At 36.2% G+C, this 22,523-nt stretch overlaps 1 protein-coding gene across 1 annotated transcript in view; it reads right to left on the bottom strand.

The window, feature by feature from the left end:
* The window catches only part of RANBP17 (RAN binding protein 17), a 317,091-nt gene that overhangs the window by 219,879 nt on the left and 74,689 nt on the right, over positions 1–22,523 (bottom strand). Inside the window, exon 14 of the mRNA XM_007465527.1 lies at positions 15,347–15,482. Coding sequence (XP_007465589.1) covers positions 15,347–15,482 — 136 coding nt within the window. The remainder of the gene's footprint in view (positions 1–15,346; positions 15,483–22,523) is intronic.

The following is a 22,523-nucleotide window of genomic DNA, read 5'->3' as shown; positions in this document are numbered from 1 at the left end:
TATACTATTTGAAATTCTTTGGCACTAATAAATATCTTCTTTAGAAAAGGCAAATCCTTCCTAGGATAATCTATTCATCCATTAATTGGGAGCCTTCTCTTTTGACACCTAGCAGATGCCAAGTGTTTAGAAAAAAAGCAAATTTGTGAGGTGTGTGTTTGTGTGTTGCTGTGTGCATGTGTGTTGCTGCGTGTAGTGTGGTGATGGAGAAAAGAGAGTTACAGATCATTTCAAAGAATGAAATCCCTCTGGTGGTGACTGACTGTATAGGATGTCAAAACTGGGAGTGAAGAAAAGGAGAGAAAACCTCTAAGACTAACTTGGCTATTTGAAAATTTAAATCCTGAGAGGGAAAGGGAACTTACTTCCTCCTCAATTTCTGGTATCCTAGTTTAGGAGGCCAAAATTCAGGAAACTTCTATTAATACTATGGCTTATCAGTGTCATTGATTAAACAGTTCTTTGTAGATCTATTTTTAAAGGAAAGTACATTCCAAGATCTAAATGACCACAATTTAACTAACTTTTGCAATTCAACTTACTGGTGAGATTTCTGCAACCAACAAAAGCAAAACTGATGTTCATGGGTAGGGTTGGCTTGAATAAATAAAGGGAATTAAAAACAAAGTTCAAAATTTCCACCTACTGATAAATATTCAGAAGCCAAAATCTCTCTGTGTGTGTATGGGTCTATAAAAAAGGTTCTTCCATATTCCTTTTTAAAATTTACAATTCAATTTTAACTGGATTAAAAATTACAATGGGGGATTCAGATCAAGATGGTGGAGCAGGAGGACATGGGACTTATGAACACATCAAAAATACATCTACATTCGAGAAATTCCCTCTGAAAACTAAAGTAACTGGAGAGTTGCTGACTCTTGTACAACCAAGGCTGTAAGAAAGATCCACACGGAATCCAGTAGGAAGGAAAGAGAAAAGATCAGGTCAGGACCTGGGTCCCTGGGAGGGGACAAAGAATAGGAGGGGGATCCTCTCTAGGGAGTGAGAGGTTCAAGTCACATATTGGGTGCTCCAGCTCTGCAGTCTGACACCACCAATACAAGTTCCCTTAGCTGGTTAGAAAACCAGTGGGAATAACAGGAAGGCTGTAAGAAACCTAGATTCTGCTGGTGACGGGCATACACACACTTGGTTACTCTTGAAATAAAGTGGAGAAAGCAGAGTGAAACTGCCCTAGACTCCTACAAGTTTCCTGTGATTGTCCCAATGCAAGGCCCAACCTCAGTTAAGTGCCCACGTTGGCCCTGCTTGCTTTGCAACATGGTTCCACACTAGGGCTAGGGCTGCAGTGGCTAAGGGGAGTGCTCAGTTGTGAGGGACAAAGGTGGCTTGAACACTGAACAAAACCCGAATGGGACATGGGCAGTCATTACTGGCATTTATGGAAGCAGTTTGACATAAGTGGTCTAGGACTCTGACTACAGCTGGGACTGCCACAATCCTGTGCCCAGATCCACACCAAGGGCCTGCTCCAGCCCTAGTTGCTCCAGCACTGCTCCCTTCTAGGGCAAGGGTGCCAGTGCTGGGAGGAGGGAGAGCACACACATAGAGGGAACAGAGCCAGCTCAGACCTGATCCTCAGGGCTTCTATTTCAGCAACTTGAAACCTGCCCCTGCCCCCAGTAGGATGGTGACAGCCACTGAGCAGAGGAGAAAAAAAACCTAAAGGACCCCATCACCATCAGTACTAAACCTTCCATAAAAGAAATGTAAAGGGTCTTCTCTAAAGTGCAAAGAAAAGGATATAACAAGAATTAAGTATCTACAGGATAGGAAAAAACAAAATTCACTAGTAAAGGCAAATATACAGTAAAGGCTGGAGATCAACAACTTAAATAAGCTAGTACAAAGATTAAAGGACAAAATATTGTAAAGTCAACTATAACTACAATAAACATTAAAGGGATAAACATGAAGCTGTAAAACACAACATCACAAGCACAAAATGTGTGAGACGAGAGTAAAGAAATATAGATCTTTTCTTTTCTTTTTAAAATTTATTTATTTATAGCTGTGTTGGGGTCTTTGTTTCTGCGTGAGGGCTTTCTCTAGTTGTGGCAAGCGGGGGCCACTCTTCATTGCGGTGAGTAGGCCTCTCACTATCACGGCCTCTCTTGTTGCGGAGCACGGGCTCCAGATGCACAGGCTCAGTAATTGTGGCTCACGGGCCCAGTTGCTCCGCGGCATGTGGGATCTTCCCAGACCAGGGCTTGAACCCGTGTCCCCTGCATTTGCAGGCAGATTCTCAACCACTGCGCCACCAGGGAAGCCCAGAAATATAGATCTTTTAGAATGATTTGAACTTAAATGAATACCAGTTTAAAACAAGTAGATATAGTTATAGGCCAACACATATGAACCCACAATGACCACGAGCCAAAAACGTACAATAGATAAACAAAAACTAGAGAGAAAGGGATACAGGCATACCACTAAAACAAACAAACAAACAAACAAATCATCAAACCAGAACAGAAAAAAAGAAAAGAGTACTACAAAAACAACCAGAAAACAAGTAACAAACTGGCAATAAGTACATACCTATCAATAATCACTTCAAGTGTCAAAGAACTAAATACTCCAATCAAAAGACACAGGGTAGCTGACTACATAAAAAAATAAGACCCATCTCTATGCTGCTTATAAGAGACTCACTTCAGAGCTACAGACATACACAGACTGAGCATGAGGGGATGGAAAAAAGATATTTCATGCAAATAAAAGCAAGAATGCCAGGGTAGCAATACTCATAGCAGACAAAATACACTTTAAAACAAAGACTATACCAAAAGACAAAGAAGGGCATTATAAAATGATAAAGAGATCAATATAAGAAGCAGATATAACACTCGTTAACATATATGCAACTAAGACAGGAGCACCTAAATATATAAAGTGAATATTAACAGACATACAAGGAGAAGGTGACAATAACACAGTAATTGTAGGAAATGTTAATGCCCCATTACATCAATACATAATCATCCAGACAGAAAATCAGTAAGGTAACAGTGGTCTTAAATGACACATTAGATCAGTCGGACTTATTTAGCAGATATCTACAAGACATTCCATCCCAAAACAGAAGAAAATGCGTTCTTTTCAAGTGCGCATGGAATGTCCTCCAGGATAGATCACATGCTGGCCACAAAACAAGTTTCTACAAATTTAAGAAAACAGAAATTATATCAAGCACTTTTTCCAACCAAAACAGTATGAAACTAGAAACCAATTATGGGAAGAAAATTGGGAAAAACAAACACATGGAGACTAAACAACATTCTACTAAAAAACCCAATGGGTCAGTAAAGAAATGAAAGAGGAAATCAGAAAATACATCAAGACAAATGAAAGTGGGAACACAACTTTCCAAAATCTATGATACCAACAAAAGCAGTTCTAATAGGGAAGTTTATAGCAATACAGAGCTTCCTCAAGAAACAAGAAAAATCTAAAATAAACAACCTAACCTACCACCTACAGGAATTAGAAAATGAAGAACAAACAAAGCCCAAAGTCAGCAGAAGAAAATAATAAAAATCAGAGAGGAAAAAAATAAAATAGAGACAAAAATAACAATAGAAAAAAAATCAGTGAAACAAAAGGCTGGTTTTTGAAAACATAAACAAAATTGATAAGCCTTTAGACAGGCTCCTCAAGAAAAAAAGAGGATACAAATAAACAAAATAAGAAATGAAAGAGTAGAAATAACCAATACCACAGAGATACAAAATTTTCTTTTTGTGGTACGCAGGCCTCTCACTGTTGTGGCCTCTCCCGTTGCGGAGCACAGGCTCCAGATGCACAGGCTTAGCGGCCATGGCTCACGGGCCCAGCTACTCCGCAGCATGTGGGATCCTCCTGGACTGGGGCATGAACCCGTGTCCCCTGCATCGGCAGGCGGACTCTCAACCACTGCGCCACCAGGGAAGCCCAAGAGATAAAAAAAATTTTAAGAGAATTCTATAGTTATATGTCAACAAACTGGACAACCTAGAAGAAATGGACAAATTTCTAGAAACATACAACCTTCCGTGACTGAAACAGAAACAGATAATCTGAACAGACTAATCACTAGAAGTGAAATTGAGTTTGTAATTAAAAAAAAAAATCCCAGCAAACATAAGTCCAAGACCGAATGGCTTCAGAGGGGAATTCTACCAAAGAGCTAATACTGATCCTTCATAAACTACTCCAAACAATTGAACCGGACAGAACACTCCCAAACTCATTCTATAAAGCCACCATTACTCTAATACTAAAACCAGTAAAAGACACTACAAAAAAAATTTTTTACAGGCCAATAACTCTGATGAATACAGATGTAAAAATCCTCAAAATTTTAGCAAACTGAATCCAACAATATATAAAAAGGATCATATACCATGATCAAGTGGGATTTATTCCATGGACTTAAGGATGGATTGATATTCACAAATCAATCAAAATAGCACATTAAATTGTTAAACAGAATCATAAAGTCTGTATACTTTGTGTCTAATTTTTCATTCATCATCATGGCTAAATTGATTATCATCAATTTACCCACATTTTTGCATGTATCATAATATTTTTCCTTTCTTTTACTGCCATGTGGTACACATTAATTTATCTATCCATTAGACTGTTGGTGAACACAGATTTCCAGTTTGGGGACATTATAAATGAAGCTACTATGAACATTCCTATATAAGTCACTTGGATATATAAACTTATTTCTTCTGGGTAAATACCTAAGAGTGAAACTGATTGATGAACTATAGAGTAAGCTCTGTTCAGCTTTAGTAGATTCATCAAATAGTTTTCCAAAACGGATACATCAGTTTACACTACCATCAGCAACATATCATAGTTTCATATATTCCACACCATCATCAGGCTTGGGTTTATCAGTCTTTTCATTTTCAGCCATTTTGGCGGGTGTGAAATCATACTTCTTTCATATTTCTCTGATGATTAACAATGTTGAGCATTTTTTAATGTCATTATTGGCCATTTAGATATCTTCTTTAGTTGTGCTTGTTTAAATCTTTTCCCCATTTTAAAAGTGAACTTTAGTCCTTTTTTGGTAGTAGTTGAGACATTCATACAATCACACATTTAAAGTGTACAATTAATTGGTTTTTAGTATATTAACAGATATTTGCAACCATCACCACTATCAATTTTTGAATATTTTCAACACAACATAAAGAAACCTTTACTAAACAATAATCTACATTCTGTTTCTATATATATATCTATTCTGGAAATTTCCTGTAAGTATTTGTTCTTCTGTGACTGGCTTCTTTTACTTAGCGTAATGTTTTCAAGGATGATCCATGGTGTAGCATGTATCAATACTTCACTCCTTTTTATGACTGAATAATGTTCCATTTAGGGATATACCACATTTTATTTATCCTCTCTTCAGTTGATGGATATTTGGATTTTTTTGACTTAATGACTACTAGGAATGCTTCTACGAATAGTGTGTAAAGTTTTTATGTGGATGTGTGCTTTCATTTCTCTTGGTTATATACAGAGGACTGGAATTACTGGATCATATGGCAACTCTATGTTCAACTTTTTGAAGAACTTCCAATCTGTTTTCCAAACTAGCTGCACCATTTTACATTCCAACACTGTATGAAGGTCCAACTTCTCCACATCTTTACCGATATGTTATTATCTGTCTTTATGATTATATCCATCCTAGGGGTGAGTGAAGTGGTATGTCATTATAGTATTGAAATGAATTCTCCTGAATTATAGTGATTTAATTTCCCATGAATTATAATTTCTATTATATTAGTTTCTATTCTTACTTTATTATATCCTTCCTTCTGCTTACTTTAGGTTTAGTTTCTTATTTTTCCAGTGTTAAGGTAGAACGTTAGGCTATTAAAGATGTTTCCTCTTTTTTAATGTAGGTGTTTATAGCTATAAAGTTAGCCCTAAGTACTGCTTTAAATGAATCTTATAAGTTAGGGTATGTTGTGTCTTCATTTCCCTTCACCTAGAAGTATTTCCTAATTTCCCTTCTTATTTCTTCTTTGACTCATTGGTTATTTAGAAGTGTGTTAATATTTTGTTTGATATTAGTATAGTCACTCCAACTTTTTTTTTTTTTTTTGGCGGTACGTGGGCCTCTCACTGTTGTGGCCTCTCCCGTTGCGGAGCACAGGCTCCAGATGCGCAGGCTCAGGGGTCATGGCTCACGGGCCCAGCCGCTCCGCGGCATGTGGGATCTTCCTAGACCGGGGCATGAATCGGCAGGCGGACTCTCAACCACTGCACCACCAGGGAAGCCCAACTCCAACTTTTTTATGGTTGCTGTCTGTATATCTTTTGCCATCCCTTTACTTTCAATCTACTTGTATCTTTGAATTTAAAAAGTGTGTTTTGTAGATAGCATGTTGGACAGTTTTTTTTTTTAATCTGACAATCTCTGCCTATTGGTTAGATTATATAATCCATTCTAAATGTAATGTTATTATTGATAGATTTATGTCAGCCATTTTACTTTTTAAAAAATGTCTACTGTCTTTTGTTCCTCTAGCTTTCCTGTACTGCTTTCTTTTGCATTAAGCGAATATTTTCTAATGTAACATTTTAAAAACTTTAATGACTTTTTTCACTATACATTTTTTTGATAACTTTCTGGGTGGTTGCCTTTGGGCTCAGTATATACATCTTAAAAGAATCTACCTCAGATTTATACTAACTTAGTTCCAATGAGATAAAGAAATGTTGCTCCTACATAGCTCTATTCTTTTTGCTCCCCTTTTGTAATATTGTTATTGTACGTTGTAACATATTACAACTACATATTACAAACCCAACAATAAACTATGGTAATTATTTCTTTACATAATTTTGTCTTTCAAAGAAGTTGAGAAAAAAGAAAAGAATATGTTTAAAGTGTTTGCTAGATAAACATTCTTATTTACCATTTCTAGTTCTCTTTATTCTTATATTTGAGTTACCACCTTGTGTCATTTCCACAACTTTGCTTCCCCCCACCTTCATTTTTCTTTTTTCCCCACCCAACTTCTGTGTGCTGCTATCAATATCTCTACATGTTATATGCTATCGATACAGTGTATATGTATATAAAATATATAACTGTTATATACAATTGCTTTTCAATCAGTTAAGAGAAGTACGTATTTTATAATTGCTTAATTAGCTTCACTAGTGCTCTTGGTTTTTTCCATGGATCCGTATGAATTTGTCTGAGATCACCTGCTTTCAGCCTGCAGTACCTCATCTAGCATTTCTTATAAGGCAGCTCTGATAGCAATGCATTCTCTCAGATTTTGTTTATCTGGAAATGTCTTTAATTCTTTCATTTCTAAAGATAGTTTTGCTGGATATGGAATTCTTGGTTACCAGTTTCTTTCAGCATTTTGAATATGACATCCAAACGTCTTCTGGCCTTCACTGTTTCTAAAAATAAATCAGCTATTAATCTTACTGGAGTTCCCTTGTATGTGAGGAGTAGTTTTTCTCTCGTTGCTTTCAAATTTTTCTCTTTGTCTGTCTTTCAGCATTTTTACTATGGTGTGATTTTAGTGTGGACCTTTTTTGTTACACTTCTTTGATGGGTAATGTTTTTCAACAAATGTAATTTTTAAGCCATTATTGCTTTAAATATATTTTTCTGCTCCTTTCTTTTCTTTTGTTGTTTTTTTTTCCTTGCTGTACGCGGGCCTCTCACTGCTGTGGCCTCTCCCGCTGCGGAGCACAGGCTCCGGATGCACAGGCCCAGCAGCCATGGCTCACGGGGCCAGCCGCTCCGCGGCACGTGGGATCCTCCCGGACTGGGGCATGAACCTGCGTCCCCTGCATCAGCAGGCGGACTCCCAACCACTGCGCCACCAGGGAAGCCCTCTGCTCCTTTCTTGCTGTCCTCTTTGTTACTCCTCCTACCAGGTACTCCATATGTTTGTTGGTGTGTTTAACGGGGATCTACGGTTCTCTCAGGCTCTTTTCATTTTCCTTCATTCATTTTTTTTTTTTCTTTTGCGGTATGCGGGCCTTTCACTGTTGTGGCCTCTCCCGTTGCGGAGCACAGGCTCCAGACGTGCAGGCTCAATGGCCATGGCCCACGGGCCCAGCCACTCTGCGGCATGTGGGATCTTCCCAGACTGGAGCATGAACCCGTGTCCCCTGCATCGGCAGGCAGACTCTCAACCACTGCGCCACCAGGAAAGCCCTCCTTCATTCTTTTTTGTCTGTTTTTTGAATACTATAATCTCTAGCCATCTGTTATGGGCTACATGTTTGTGTCCCCCAAAATTCATGTTAAATCTTTAACTCCCAAAGGAATGGTATTAGTAAATGGGGTTCAGGGGAAGTAACGAAGGTTAGGTGAGGTCATGAGGGTGGGGCCCTCATGATGAGATTAATGCCCTTATAAAAACAGGAGCAGACAAAGAACCACTCTCTCATTTTTGGCATGGAGCAAAGAAGGACATGTGAGGACACTATCAGGAGGAGGGCCCTCACCAAGAACCTAACCACACTGGCACCCTAATCTCAGCTACCAGCCCCCAAAACTGTGAGAAATAATTTTTTGTTGTTTAAGCCACCCAGCCAATGGTATGTATTATAGCAGCCTAAACTAAGACAGTCAATCTTCAAATTTGCTAATTCTTTCTTCTGCGAGTTTAAATATATTGTTGAGCCCCTCTAGTATACTTTTCATACCAATTATTGTACTTTTCAACTACAAAATTTCTATTTGTTTCTTTTTTAAAAAATTTCCCTTTATCGATATTCTCTATTTCATGACACACTGTTACCACTTACTTTACTTAAGTGATCTTAATGATACTGAGTCTCCAATTCATAAACATAGTATATATATGTCCATTTATTTGGGCCTCATTTAATTTTTTACAACAATGTTTTAGAGTTTACACTGTACAGGTCTTCTACATCTTTCATTAGATTTATTCCTATTTTATGAAGGGCTTTTGGGGTATTAGAGTAGATGGTATTTTTAAAATTAAGTTTTCCAATTGTTTGTATACCTGAAATATTCTTTTTTAAAAAATTTTATTGAAGTATAGTTGATTTACAATGTTGTATCCAAAATACTCTTAAATATGTCATCTGTACATGTGAGCATCTTTAAAGTATGTTCTTAGAATTTATGTTCCCTGATCCAAGAGTATATGCATTTTTAACTTTCTTAAATATTGCTAAACTGTTTTCCAAAGCAATTTTACCAATTTGGATTCTACCAGCAGTGCAGAGTGTTTGCTATTTTACTTCCTGACAAATACTTAACACTTGTCAGACTTTGTAACTGTTTCCAGCTAACAGGTATGATATCTCACTGTAGCTTTAATTTGCATTCTCGAGTCCACAATAGGATGAACATTTCTTCATATTTATCAGCAACTGTGATTTCCTCTTCTGTGAATTGTTTACTCACATCTTTTGCCCATTTTTCTACTGAGTTGTTTTTCTCTTATTGATTCACAGAAATTGTTTATATAACTGAATATTGATTCTCTTTAAGTTACATGTATTACAAATATCTTACAACCTGTCTACAGGTTGTCTTTTTACTTTGTTTACTGTATCTTTTTTATCCACAGAAGTTTTTACTTTTAAAATGGGTAGAATTTATCAACCTTTGTAGCTATACTTTGGGCTTTTTATGTCTTAAAAAAATCCTTCCCTACCCCTAAATCATAATCTTCTACTTTTCACACTAAGAGTCCTCTAACTTAGTTGGATTTGATATTTGTGTGCTGTGAATAATATAATTTTTACATAGATATAAAAAAACATCCCAGCAGCATTTATTTAACAGTCTGTCTTTTCCTTATTTGGATAAATTTTCCAAATTTTCCAAATTTTCCAAATTTGGATAAATGGATAAATTTTCTATTTTTTTTATTTGTTATCTTCCCTCTTTAATTTATAAACTTACTGGGGAGATGGACCATCCTATTTGCCTTTGTATCCCTGGCCTTAATATAAAGTAGTTACTTATTAATATTCATTGGATAATTGAAATATGCAAGCAGGAAATAAATACACAGCAGCACATATACATCATGTCATAGAATAGAATGCAGTATCAAAAGAAAAAGTTGCAAAGGTAGGTGAAGTTTGACCACAAGAAGAAATTTATTTTGTAAATAATGGGAAATCAATAATAATTTTAAGCAGAGAAATGGCACAGTAAGAAATGTGTTCCCTGAAGAATGGCAAAATTTAAAGACTGACAAAAGTAAGTATTATGACAATATACAGCAATACACACCTACTCTGCTGGGGGAGGAAGAATAAACTGTTACAACACTTAGGAGGGCAACTTGATAATACCTTGTAAAGCTGAAGATATGAACATTCCACAATCTAGCAATTCCACTCCTGGTATTTACCTTCAAGAAAATCATACAGGGCTTCCTTCCCTGGTGGCACAGTGGTTGAGAGTCCACCTGCCGATGCAGGGGACACGGGTTCGTGCCCCGGTCCAAGAAGATCCCACATGCCGCGGAGCGGCTGGGCCTGTGAGCCATGGCCACTGAGCCTGCGCGTCCGGAGCCTGTGCTCCGCAGCGGGAGAGGCCACAAAAGTGAGAGGCCCACGTACCGCAAAAAAAAAAAAAAAAGATACTCATACATATGCATGAGGAAATAGGTATTAGTATACATACTGCAGTATTTTTTGTAAACGTTAAACCTGGAAACACCTAATGTATATTAAAAAATATATAATGGCACAGTAATATATTGTAATACCATTAAATAATTAAAATACTTAAAACTATACGTATCAGGGCTTCCCTAATGGCGCAGCGGTTAAGAATCTGCCTGTCAACGCAGGGCACACGGGTTCAAGCCCTGGTCCCAGAAGATGCCACATGCCACGGAGCAACTAAGCCTGTGCGCCACAGCTACTGAGCCTGCACTCTAGAGCCTGCGAGCCACAATTACTAAGCCCGTGTGCTGCAACTACTGAAGCCCGTGCACCTAGAGCCTGTTCACTGCAACAAGAGAAGCCACCGCAATAAGTCCATGAACCACAACGAAGAGTAGCTCCCACTCACCGCAACTAGAGAAACCCTGTGCATAGCAACGAAGAACCAACATAGCCAAAAATAACTAAATAAAACAAATAAATTAAAAAAAAAAGAATGACACCTGTTCTTTAAAACAAACAAACAAACAAAAACTACATGTATCAACATGGATAAATCTCAAAAGCAATGTTGATCAAAAAAGGCAAGTTTCTGCCTAATAATTCTCTATAAAGTTAATAATACTATGCTTTGTTAATAAATATATAGAAATGTGGGAAAGAACGATATCGTGCATGAAAATCACACTAAATTTAGGGCAGTGGTTACTTTTGGGCAAGAAGTGAGGCAAATAGAATCAGAGCAATATGTTTTCAATATTTAATTTTAAAATATACAGATCTGAAGTAAATATGGCAAAGCTTTCAGATTGGACAAAGCTGGAAGATGGATGTGTGACTATTCATTACACTATTCTCTCTGGTTTTCTACCGAAGAAAAGATTACTCTGGTGGCAGTATGGAAAATGGACTGGAAGAAGGCAAAAAGGAAACAAAGAGTACAACCAGAAGACTTTTGAAATCTAGTGAGAATTGTAAGCAGTAACAAGAATAAAAAGGAAAGTTCCACTCCTGAGAAAGGAGTGGAACTGAGAGATATTTAGGAAATAAAATCAGTAAGAATAGGTGACAGATTAAACATAAGAAATAAGAGCAAAGTGGAAATTTTGGGTTCAAAGTCATTCTTCCTCAAAATAGAAAAGTAGGTAGAAAGCATTTTAGAAGACCATGTTTCTTTTTAGAACCTGTTGAGCTTGAAAGGCCCATTCAATACCCCAGTCAAAGATCCAACAGGAGGCAATACAGCAAAGTGGTTAGCATCAAAGGCTCTATCAAGTGTCCTGGGTTCAAATCCAGGTTCAACCACTTAATCACATTAATTAACTATTCCAAGCCTCAGTTTCCATATCTGTAAAAAGTGGTGGGGATGTTAATAAAGGTAACTATTTCCATGAAGTTTCTGTGAGATGAAATTAAGATGCCTGTCAAGTGCTGAGCAAAGTCTTTGGCACAGACTAATTGCTCAATTAATGCCTACGGCTACTATTTATGATTTCTCTTTCTCACTTATAGGACATATTTCTATACAATCACTTCAATGATTCCCACCTTGGTTCCTGGAGCATTTATTTCTATAAATTATATTATTTTGCATATGAAGGCTTTTATAGAATTTTTAAGATGCTTATTAATGGTATACCTTACTTAAAATTGTCAAACAGGGCTTCCCTGGTGGCTCAGCAGTTAAGAATCCGCCTGCCAATGCAGGGGACACAGGTTCGAGCCCTGGTCCGGGAAGATCCCACATGCCACGGAGCAACTAAGCCCATGAGCCACAACTACTGAGCCTGTGCTCTAGAGCCCGTGAGCCACAACTACTGAAGCCCGCATGCCACAACTACTGAGCCCGCACGCCTAGAGCCCGTGCCTAGAGAAGCCACCATAATGAGAAGGCCGCGCACCACAACAAAGAGTAGCCCCCACTCGCCGCAACTAGAGAAAGCCTGTGTGCAGCAACAAAGACCCAGTGCAGCCAAAAATAAATAAATTAAATAAATTAATTAAAAATAAATCAATTAATATATCTTTAAAAAAAAACTGTCAAACAATTTCACTAAAGTCAGCATCATTTTCCAACTCAAGAACATACCCTTTATTACCTGAAAGTATTATACATGATATCTAGACCCAATTCCTATGAAATTCTACTAAATATATACATTCAATCATTATCTAGTAGAAAGCATACAAGGAATATGCCAAGCATGTGGAGGTGATAACAATAAAGAAGACAGAACAGTCCTAACCCAAATTATAGTCTCTATATGTTTTGCTAAGAAATAATTACAATGCAGAATAATAATCCTAAAATAGGGGACAGAAACTCTCCCAGAATTTAAGTTAAAGAGCATCCTAAAGGATGGGGTATCTGATGTGAAAGAAAAGTAGAAGTTAGCTAAGTAAGGCAGGGAAGTGGAAGCTGAATTTAAAAAATATAGTGTCCTAGGCAAAGGAAACATTTTTTTCCCAAAGGTCCAGAATTGAAAGAGAATGTAGACTGTTAAATGAGCTGAAAAAAATTTAGTACACATAAAGTATGCAATACAAGTATGGAGTAGTGAAGCATAAAACTGATGACATACATAGAAAAGAGACTGGGAAGAACTTTAAGTCATACTCTATATGATCCATTTAAATGACATAATGCTTAAGAGAGCTTAGGAAAGTTCCTGGTACAAAATAAGTACACATTGAACATTATTCGCTTACTTTAACCTAATGCTCTCCCTTTTTTTGCCATAATCCGGAATGCTCTCACCAAAAAATATTTTCCATGTGGTCCTCCTTAGTTGGTTGACAGAAAAACAGTATGTAGAGAACTTATAAATGTCTTAGACAGTCTGTTCTTTCATTTGTAAAATGGGAACAATAATACCAAACTTGCAGGCTTGTTATAAGACCTAGAGAGAATGTGAAGAGTTCCTAGAAGAGTGCCAGGGCACACAATAAGGACCCCCAAAACAGTTCCTACTAAGGCAGATCAGCAGACAAGCCAAAAAAAAAAGAAAAGAAAAGTGGAAAGCTTTGGCTTCACTTCAAGGTTATGCAGTAGGAATGCCTCAGAAATAAAATCACCTTATTCTCTTGGAAAACAGGATAAGATCCACCAAAAATGTTAGAGTAAAATTAAAATAAAAGAATCAACACCAGTCTGATGATGTGTTTATTTTCTCCTAATATGTAAGCAATTTCAAAAAAGAAAAACTTATCTTTTATAATTCACTTTTTTCACAACTACCTTATATTAAAAGTTATATACATACAAGAATCTTCAGAAAAAAACCTTCTCAAACCCATTGCCCTAAAACAATTGATTTCATTTTACATAATTATTTCCAAGTGCTTTAACCACAATAATTTTAAGGCTTTTCCACTCCATATTACACTGTTCTGATTTAGGACCCAGACCAAATGGATATTAGATAAGCACTGTTTCAAGAGTATTCACTTTTGCAAAAGCAAAATAAACTCTCTGGGTACATTTAAAACAAGACAGTTTATCATAATTCAATGTGTAACCTGTATAAATTTTATACCATGTAATTTTTGTCTGATTCTAATTTGTCTTACTGTCAACCTAAAACAGTTATATCTAGCTACTCCTTTTTCTCCCTAGTGGTCTCATTCAAGGTCAGCTTAATTCTAAGAAAATTTTTTTGATATTAATCCTGAATGAAAACAAATCCTAAATGGCAATAAAATATCACAATGCATTTCACAAAGAAAGCATCAAACTACATCACCTTCTTAAAAAGCAAAGAAAATTTTACCTGAAGTAAACTAAAGGATGATCTTAACAAAATCAAATACTTTTCATACTACTATACAACTACTATTAACAGAAAACTATAAATGAACTGAAGGTTAAGCTAAGTTTCCCAGGGGAAAAAAAGCTCAGTTCAATATAAAAAGCTTATTCTAGAACTTAATCTCTTAACATTACTAATACAAACTATAAATCCAAAGGAGATAAGAATATCCTTAGGACTTCCAACAGAGAAGGTTTTGGAAAGAGTTATTATTCTAGGAAGAAAAGAAAAAAAAAAAGACCTCACAGATCTTACTCAGTGTCCAAGTACTACTAAATATCTGGTTAGGGTTCACATAAATGCCCTCAATAATACCTTAATGCCTTAAGATCAATTCATCTGAACTTGCTAATGCTAAACTTTCAATTACCATAGTAGAAGTGTTCCCTTCACTAAGTTAACTGTGGCCTCTCAAAGGCATGTCTTACTCTTCTTGTCCTCATCATTTATCATGTAAAAGTGCCAAGGAATGAGTGGAAAATACACTGGAAACCACATAAATAAGTATCAAAAAAACCCCACCAAAACTCTCAGAACTACTAAAAGAGTAAATCGTATGTTCTAAACCTTGAAATACAATAAGGCAAAATTAATTAAGGTGTTTAAAATAATCTTAACTAATGACTAACCACATAAAAAATATTCTCTAACTCTGCCAATCAATCTTCAAAGACAATGGTAAATCTAGGCATAAAACAAGCAATCTCACATCGCCTTCAATACCAATTAATCAATTGACTTCAATTGATCAACTAAATTTCTTATGTAGAAATTGCCCAAATATATCATTCAGCTTAAAGCTGTTACATGTGAACACCTTTCTTCATCTTCAATAACATTAATTTTAATCTCTAGTAAAAACCTACCTTTGAGGTTCGCTGAAGTTGATCACCAACATATGTTTTACGAAACTGATCCAAGAACCACAGAACTGCAAGTTCTATTTTCTCATTAGAACACTGAGGCAATCCGGTATCCATTAAAGATATAAGCTGAAAAACTCTTTTCATGAAGGAAAAAAGAAGCTTCAGTAAAAATTCTTAGAGAAATACCACTAAAACATTTATCATCAATTTTACATAATATAAAAAGTGGAAAAATACAAATGCCTATAAAGAAAATATTTAAAAATCATCTGAAATCCTACCACAAAGAGATACTACAATTTGGTCTAATTCCTTCTAGCCCTTTTTCCTAACACATGCACTTCAGATACATGCATACAAACCTACATGGACATGCATTTATTATTTTACTAAACATTTATATATAGATACATATGACATATACATATATAATATATAGTAAATATCTACAATTATAACTATTATATAAACACAGGTATTAACTTATATATTTATGTATATATATAATATTTTAGTAAAAGAAAAATGATATTGAATGTGTAGTTTTGTAGTTTACTTTTTCATTACAACATATTTTCATATAACTATATATTTTGGGGTCATATGGTTCAAAATACAAAAAAAAGAGGCACAGCCATCAAGCTGTATCACTTTCTTAATGAGTAATAAAAATTTTACCTGAAATAAATTACAAGATGATCTTAACAAAATCAGATATTTTTAATACAAGTATGCAACTATTATTATTAAAAAATCATAAATGAACTAAAGGTTAAATTAAATTTCCTAGAGAAAAAGCTTAATAGAATAAAAAGCTTAGTCTAGAATTTCCCCCCACCCCCAAATCCTTCTGTTATCTATCTATTTACATTAAAATTTTCCAGTGAATGGCTGCCAACTGCCTGGTGCTAACAAAATTAGCATATCATAATAAAATTTTTAAGAAACAGAAGTAGAAGTTCTGGAGGAAACAGCACCTATTTCTCTTTTTTCTCATTGTGCAAAGGCGGCTATGCCTAGCCCTAACCTACTCACTTCCTTCCATGTATGCACACAAGAACATACACACCCATGCTGTTAACAGTTTGTGTCATTCCAGAGACTTTTTAAATGTATGTATGACTATACATTCTCCTCCCAACTCTTTTACACATATGGAGCATACTGCACTGTTATATTGTTAAACCTAGCTTTTTTCATTTAATAATATATCTTAGAGATCTTTTCACGTCAGATATAAAGACCTTCCTTAATCTCTCTTTACAGCTGCTGAATATACCACATTATTTTCATACTTCCCCCCACTGAGGGACACTAAGGCTGTTTATAATTTTTTGCTGTTACAAAAATGCTGCAATTAACAATCTTGTACACATCACTGCACACATGTTCAGTTATAATATACACCAGTAAAAGTCAAATTACTACCTTAAAGAATATGAATTTACAATTTTGATAGCTATTACAAAATTGCCTTCCAATGAAACTGAAACAATTTATACTCCTATCATCAGTAAATGAGAGTGTCTATATACATATAGATAATTCAGGGTGATATTAAACTTTACAATTTACTGGAATCTGAAAACTGGTATCTCAGTGAAGTTTTAATTTGTATTTCTCTCATGAATGTAAAGTCAAAATTTTCCATATTTTAAAGTAATACATATGTCCTTTTGTGTGCCCTTTTTGCTCCTATCCTTTTTTGATTTTTCTGTTGGGTTATTTTTTTATTGCTAATGTCTACAAATTCTTTATATATTAGAAAACTGAGCCCTTTGCCTGTGATTGTAATGTAAATATTCGCGCAGGCTTAGCGGCCATGGCTCATGGGCCCAGCCACTCCGCGGCATGTGGGATCTTCCCAGACCGGGGCACAAACCCGTGTCCCCTGCATCAGCAGGCGGACTCTCAACCACTGCGCCACCAGGGAAGCCCTATGGTGTTTTTTTAATACCATGCATGTTTTTCTTCTTTTTCTCATGCAGAAAACCTTACCAATTTTTCTCTTATGATGGATTTTATATAAAAACAAGGTCTTACCCAAATTTGAGGTGTTTTTGTTCCATCTTTTTACATTCACCTGTATGATACACTGAAATTAATCTTGAACCTATCTGGTGAGATATGGATCAACATTTTTTCACAGATGGCTACCCAGCTGCTTCAACACCATTTCCTTCTTGTATAGTCTGTCTTTTGCCCACTATTTTGAATTACCCCCTGATCACATACATTAGGTCCATTTATGCATTCATATTACTTCCTGGACCATTTATTTTATTCCGTTGAACTGTCTCATTAAACGTATCTTGCCCAATTATTTTTTTCATATGATTAAATAACTTTCCAAAACATTGTATAAAATTAAGGCTACACCAAATTTTAATAATCTCATTTTGAATACAAACTTACATTTCAGTGAAATATAATTACTCTATTCCCTACCAGCAAAGAGTTCTAGGAACAAAATGTCTAGGTTACAGCAAATGAACTTCTTTAAAAAACTTGGTATTTATTGCCAAAGTGTTATGAAATAATATTTTGGTAACCATTTTTATAGTTATTAATTCCTAAACGAAGCTACTTATTTAAAAGTACCTTCACTTACTAAATATCTTTAATGCTATTAAAATTCATAAAGGAAAGCTTATAGAGATCAAATTTAAGAATGAGTCAACCAGGTTTGTTTGTTTTTTCTAAAAAGATGTGTTTATTCTCTGATTTTGAAAGGAGGGACAAAGCTCACTTTTAAAGTCTGTGTATTTGTGAATGCACAGACTCCTGAAGTAATTTTTAGTTAAGTAAATAGATACACACACCAAACTTCATCTCTGGATCCAGGTGATTTCTTAAGTGACTTAAAGCATATCCTGCTTTTAAATTCTTTATGAGTAGGACTTCCTTTTTCTTACTCTGGTTCTTTGTTGATTCTATGCAATTGCTTGTTTACTTTTATTTCCTTTTAATAACATACATTCCAAAAATCTGAGGAAGACATGAAACCAATAGCCAAGTTTGTTGGGGTGCCTTTACAACTCATATCAAGCTGATGATTCACATTTGCTTAAGAGGCAATGCAAATCACCAGCTTGATATGAACTGCAAAGGCCCCCCAACAATCCCCAGCAGGAGAGTAGGAAAGAGTTCCCAGAAGGGTACATGATCCATCTGTCAAATAAGCTTTGATAGTCGTACAAGAAGTTCAGCTGCAAGTGACTGAAATCCAAAAACAATGGCTTAAACCATATAGATGTTTATTTTTCTCTCAAGCAAAAAAAAATTCAAGGCAATGCTCTAGGACTAGTTGGTGTTCCATGGTGTATCAGGGACTCAGGTTCCTTCCATCTTGTTGTTACATTTGCCTCCACTCACCCAATCACTTTACGGTCTAAGATGGCTTCTTCAGCTCCACCCATGTGCATATATGTTACACGTACCACATTCACTTACATTCAATTGCCCAGAACATAATCACTTAACCATACCTAGCTGCAAGAGATTCTAGTAAATCTATTCTTATTCAGGTGGCCAATGCCCAGCAAAACATTTCAGGTATTCTATTACTGCAGAAGAAGGAAAGAAGAGATACAAGACAACTAGTAGTCTCTGCCACAGTGTCCTTCAAAGATCTGTGGCCACCTCTAGTAAGTACATAAGACCAAAACTTGTATTGTATATACAATATTCACTTGTGTTTCCATTTATTGTCCTACATTTATTTTTACCATTATCTTAAACTATCTTTGGAGCATGGAGGAAATAAAAAGATAAATATTAAATAATTTTGATCCAAGTATATGTACACCATTTCAAGTATAAAGAAATGAATGTCTGGATAATCAATTCTTTTATATTCCCCTTAATATCCAACTCCATAAGTATTTATTCAGTCAACAAATATTTGAAGGCCTACAATATGGCACCTATGTATTAGGAGTTAAGAATACAATACTGAGCAAAACATATATATTCCCAGTCCTCCAGAAATCTATAGCCTATGCAGGGAAAGACAGTAAAACAAGCAATTAGAATAAGGAATGACAAGTGCTATAATAAACACTACAAAGAAATTAGCGAGAGTTCCTAACATTCTAGGATGGAACAGAGCAGAGAGTGTCAAGAGAAAGGGGAAAGCATGTGCAGCGGGCGGGGCGGGGGGGAGGAAGAAAACATGGCTCATTTAAGAGCTGAAAAAAAGTTCTATACAGCTATAAGACAGTCAGTGGTACGAGATGAGGCTACTGAGACAGGCAGGACCCAGATTATGAAGAGCCTGATAAATCACATTGATTTTAATCCCAGCAGCAATGAAAGTCACTGCAGACTTTAAGCAAAGCACAGACATAATCAAATCTTTTAGAAAGCCAGAGAGGAAACAAGGTGCCCAAATAAAACTGTAGCATGAATCTGGGCAAATGATGACAGGAGTTAAAACAGCAAGGGTAAGAGAAATAACTGGACTAATTGGGATAAGCAGAAGGTAGAAGTGACAGAATTTGATGACTATATGGATGCTGGTGAGAGAAAAAAGAAAAAGTTAAGGAGAAGTCCCAGGATGCAAGCCTAGGCAATTGAGTGGACAGTGATGAGACACACAAAGAGAGCCAGGGTCGGGAGTGGATGGAAGTGATGAGTTTAAGTTTAGTCACTAAATTAGGGGTACATGTGGGAGAACACATGCAAGGAAAACAGTTCAGTAAGTGTTTGGAAGTCAAAAGATAAGAATTACTAAAATAAAAAAAATTTTTTTTAAAAGAATTACTAAAATAACACAAATCACTGAGCCATGCTGAGGGCTCAGTTAAGGTTAAAAAAAAAAAAAGAAAAGATATCTTAGTTGGCAATGGCACCTATCTAAAGAAGTGTGCAATTTCTTTAATCACTTGACAAATTAAGAGAAAACTCTGAATTCCTTCAGTTTAGGTTTTGCCAGGCAGATGAGATAAAGATACAGCAGTGAACAAAGCACATAAAGCTTATTTCTTCCCTATTCTAGTGGAATAAACAAATAAACATCAAGAGGTAATAAGTACTGTGAAGAAAAATAAAGTAGGATAAGGATGTTATTTTGGATAGGAAGGTCAAAAGAGGTAGAGACATCTGGGTACAGAACTGATTGAAGTGACGGAGTACTACATAAACATCTGGGAGAAAGCATTCCTAGCAGAAGAGAAGCGCAAAGGCCCTAAAGTGAAAACATATTGGTAATACTCAATAGCAAGGAGGTCAGTGTATGTAGCTGAGATGAATGAAAAGGGATAGGAAATAAGGTCAGAGAAGTAGCACAGTACACTGTGGGCTATGGCAAGAATCCGGAATTTGTTTCACGTGTGACAGGAAGCCACTGGAAGTGTCTTGTGTAGAGAAGAGGAAGCAACACTACCGGATGGGAAAGAAGCTGAAGTCATCTACATCACAGCAGGGTTTGGGGCAGAGAGCAAAACACTGAGCTAGCTGCAAAAGTCTTCAATGAATAATGAGGAATGATTGAGAGATGAACAGGTGAGAGCAACATGAAGAAACAGAAACAGATGGTGGCCTGAGAGGAATGAGCCGAAAAGAAGCAGCAACCAGCAAATTAGAGAGGATACAGGATAAGACAAAATCCCTGGGAAGTCTCTCAAGAGGTTTACATTCTGGTCATGATGAATGAAACTGAAATGATTATAAATTTATCTTCATTTAATCAGAATTGTGTGGCCTGAGCACAAATATACTTATTTGCTAAGTTAAAGCAGCATATTTAAAAATGTTAAAGTAACATGTTTTAAATATCATTATCACAATATTGAAAGTTTTTATGAATATCAACCTTTTTCTGATAAAATAACACAGATTTTTGGCAGGAGCTCCTCAACTTCTAATTTGGTAGTGTCCTCCCAGGAGTTAAAAAGGTTATCATATAACACCACCAGAAGGCAAAAGTATGACAGCTCTAGTTACCTGGAATTTCTCCATGTGAAATTGATATTTTAAAATTTTACATATAACATCATTCTTATTTAATTTAAAATCTCAGTATGTTAAAACACATATATTTATGTTTTTTCTAGGCAAATTATGTAAGTCCTGCTACATACCCCACCTTGAATCTGCTCGGCCCTGTTTAACCCCCCACCAACCCCACCACTTGCCTTGTAGTGTCCCTGGGCTCAACCACTTGCCTTGTAGCCCCAGTAAAGACTCGCACAGCTACTGCAGTTATAAATCCTCACTCAGGGGGAGGAAAGGCCTACCATAGCTCCAGCCAGCCCCTACCTCCAACCAACAGGACCAATAGTAGCTCTGGCTTCCCCAGCAGCTCCTCAAAGAGGCCAGGGAATACAACTAAGAAGTATGGAAAAGTTATACACTCCGGGAGTAGATTTCAACCACTAAAATTGGGATGCAGAAATAAGTGAACATATAAACCACTTGCCCTCAGTCCCCATCCCCCCCCACCACTAAGATGGACTGCTTTGAAGCACAGCTGGTTCCATGTGGTCTCTGGGGAAACCTGTAAAAGTGAGCAACCAGGTGTGTAATGCACCACCTTCTATAGTTGATTCTCATTATTTATGGTAGTTATGTGCTGTAAAATGGCCATAAAAACGGAATTAGCAAATACTGAACCACTGCTCCTAGAGGTAATACAGGAATAGGTTCCCGAGGAACTCTGGTCACAATATTTTCATCAACTAATCAACACATAACCTGTTTTATCTTTTACTCACTTTTCTTCATTCTTTCTTCCCTGAAAATGTATCCTTTTCCCCACCCCCACAAAAATATCTTAGCCCATAAACTTCAACTAAGACTTTGTTTCCTAGGGAAGACAGGCTAAACACAAAACAAATCTTACTTAGAGCTAAATATGTTTGCTGCTTAAAGAAAAAATTAAAATTTTCTACTTGGCAGATACTTTTGTTTATTTCCTGTTATATATATTTTTCAGGAAAATAGTGCCAGTGGGAAATTCTCTACTTGATGATGAAAACATTAAAAAAAAAAAAATCAAACCAACTATAGCAAAAACTTTACTAAATATGTAATATTAAAAGATGTTACAGAAGTAAATTGTTCACTTGGTTTAAAATTAATCAAAGCAGGGCTTCCCTGGTGGCACAGTGGTTGAGAGTCCGCCTGCCGATGCAGGGGACACGGGTTCGTGCCCCGGTCCGGGAGGATCCCACGT

The sequence above is a fragment of the Lipotes vexillifer genome, unplaced genomic scaffold (genome assembly GCF_000442215.2).
Source record: "Lipotes vexillifer unplaced genomic scaffold, Lipotes_vexillifer_v1.1 scaffold621, whole genome shotgun sequence".
In the NCBI taxonomy this organism is placed as follows: Eukaryota; Metazoa; Chordata; class Mammalia; order Artiodactyla; family Lipotidae; genus Lipotes; species Lipotes vexillifer.
This window is presented reverse-complemented; position numbering and strand designations above follow the sequence as displayed.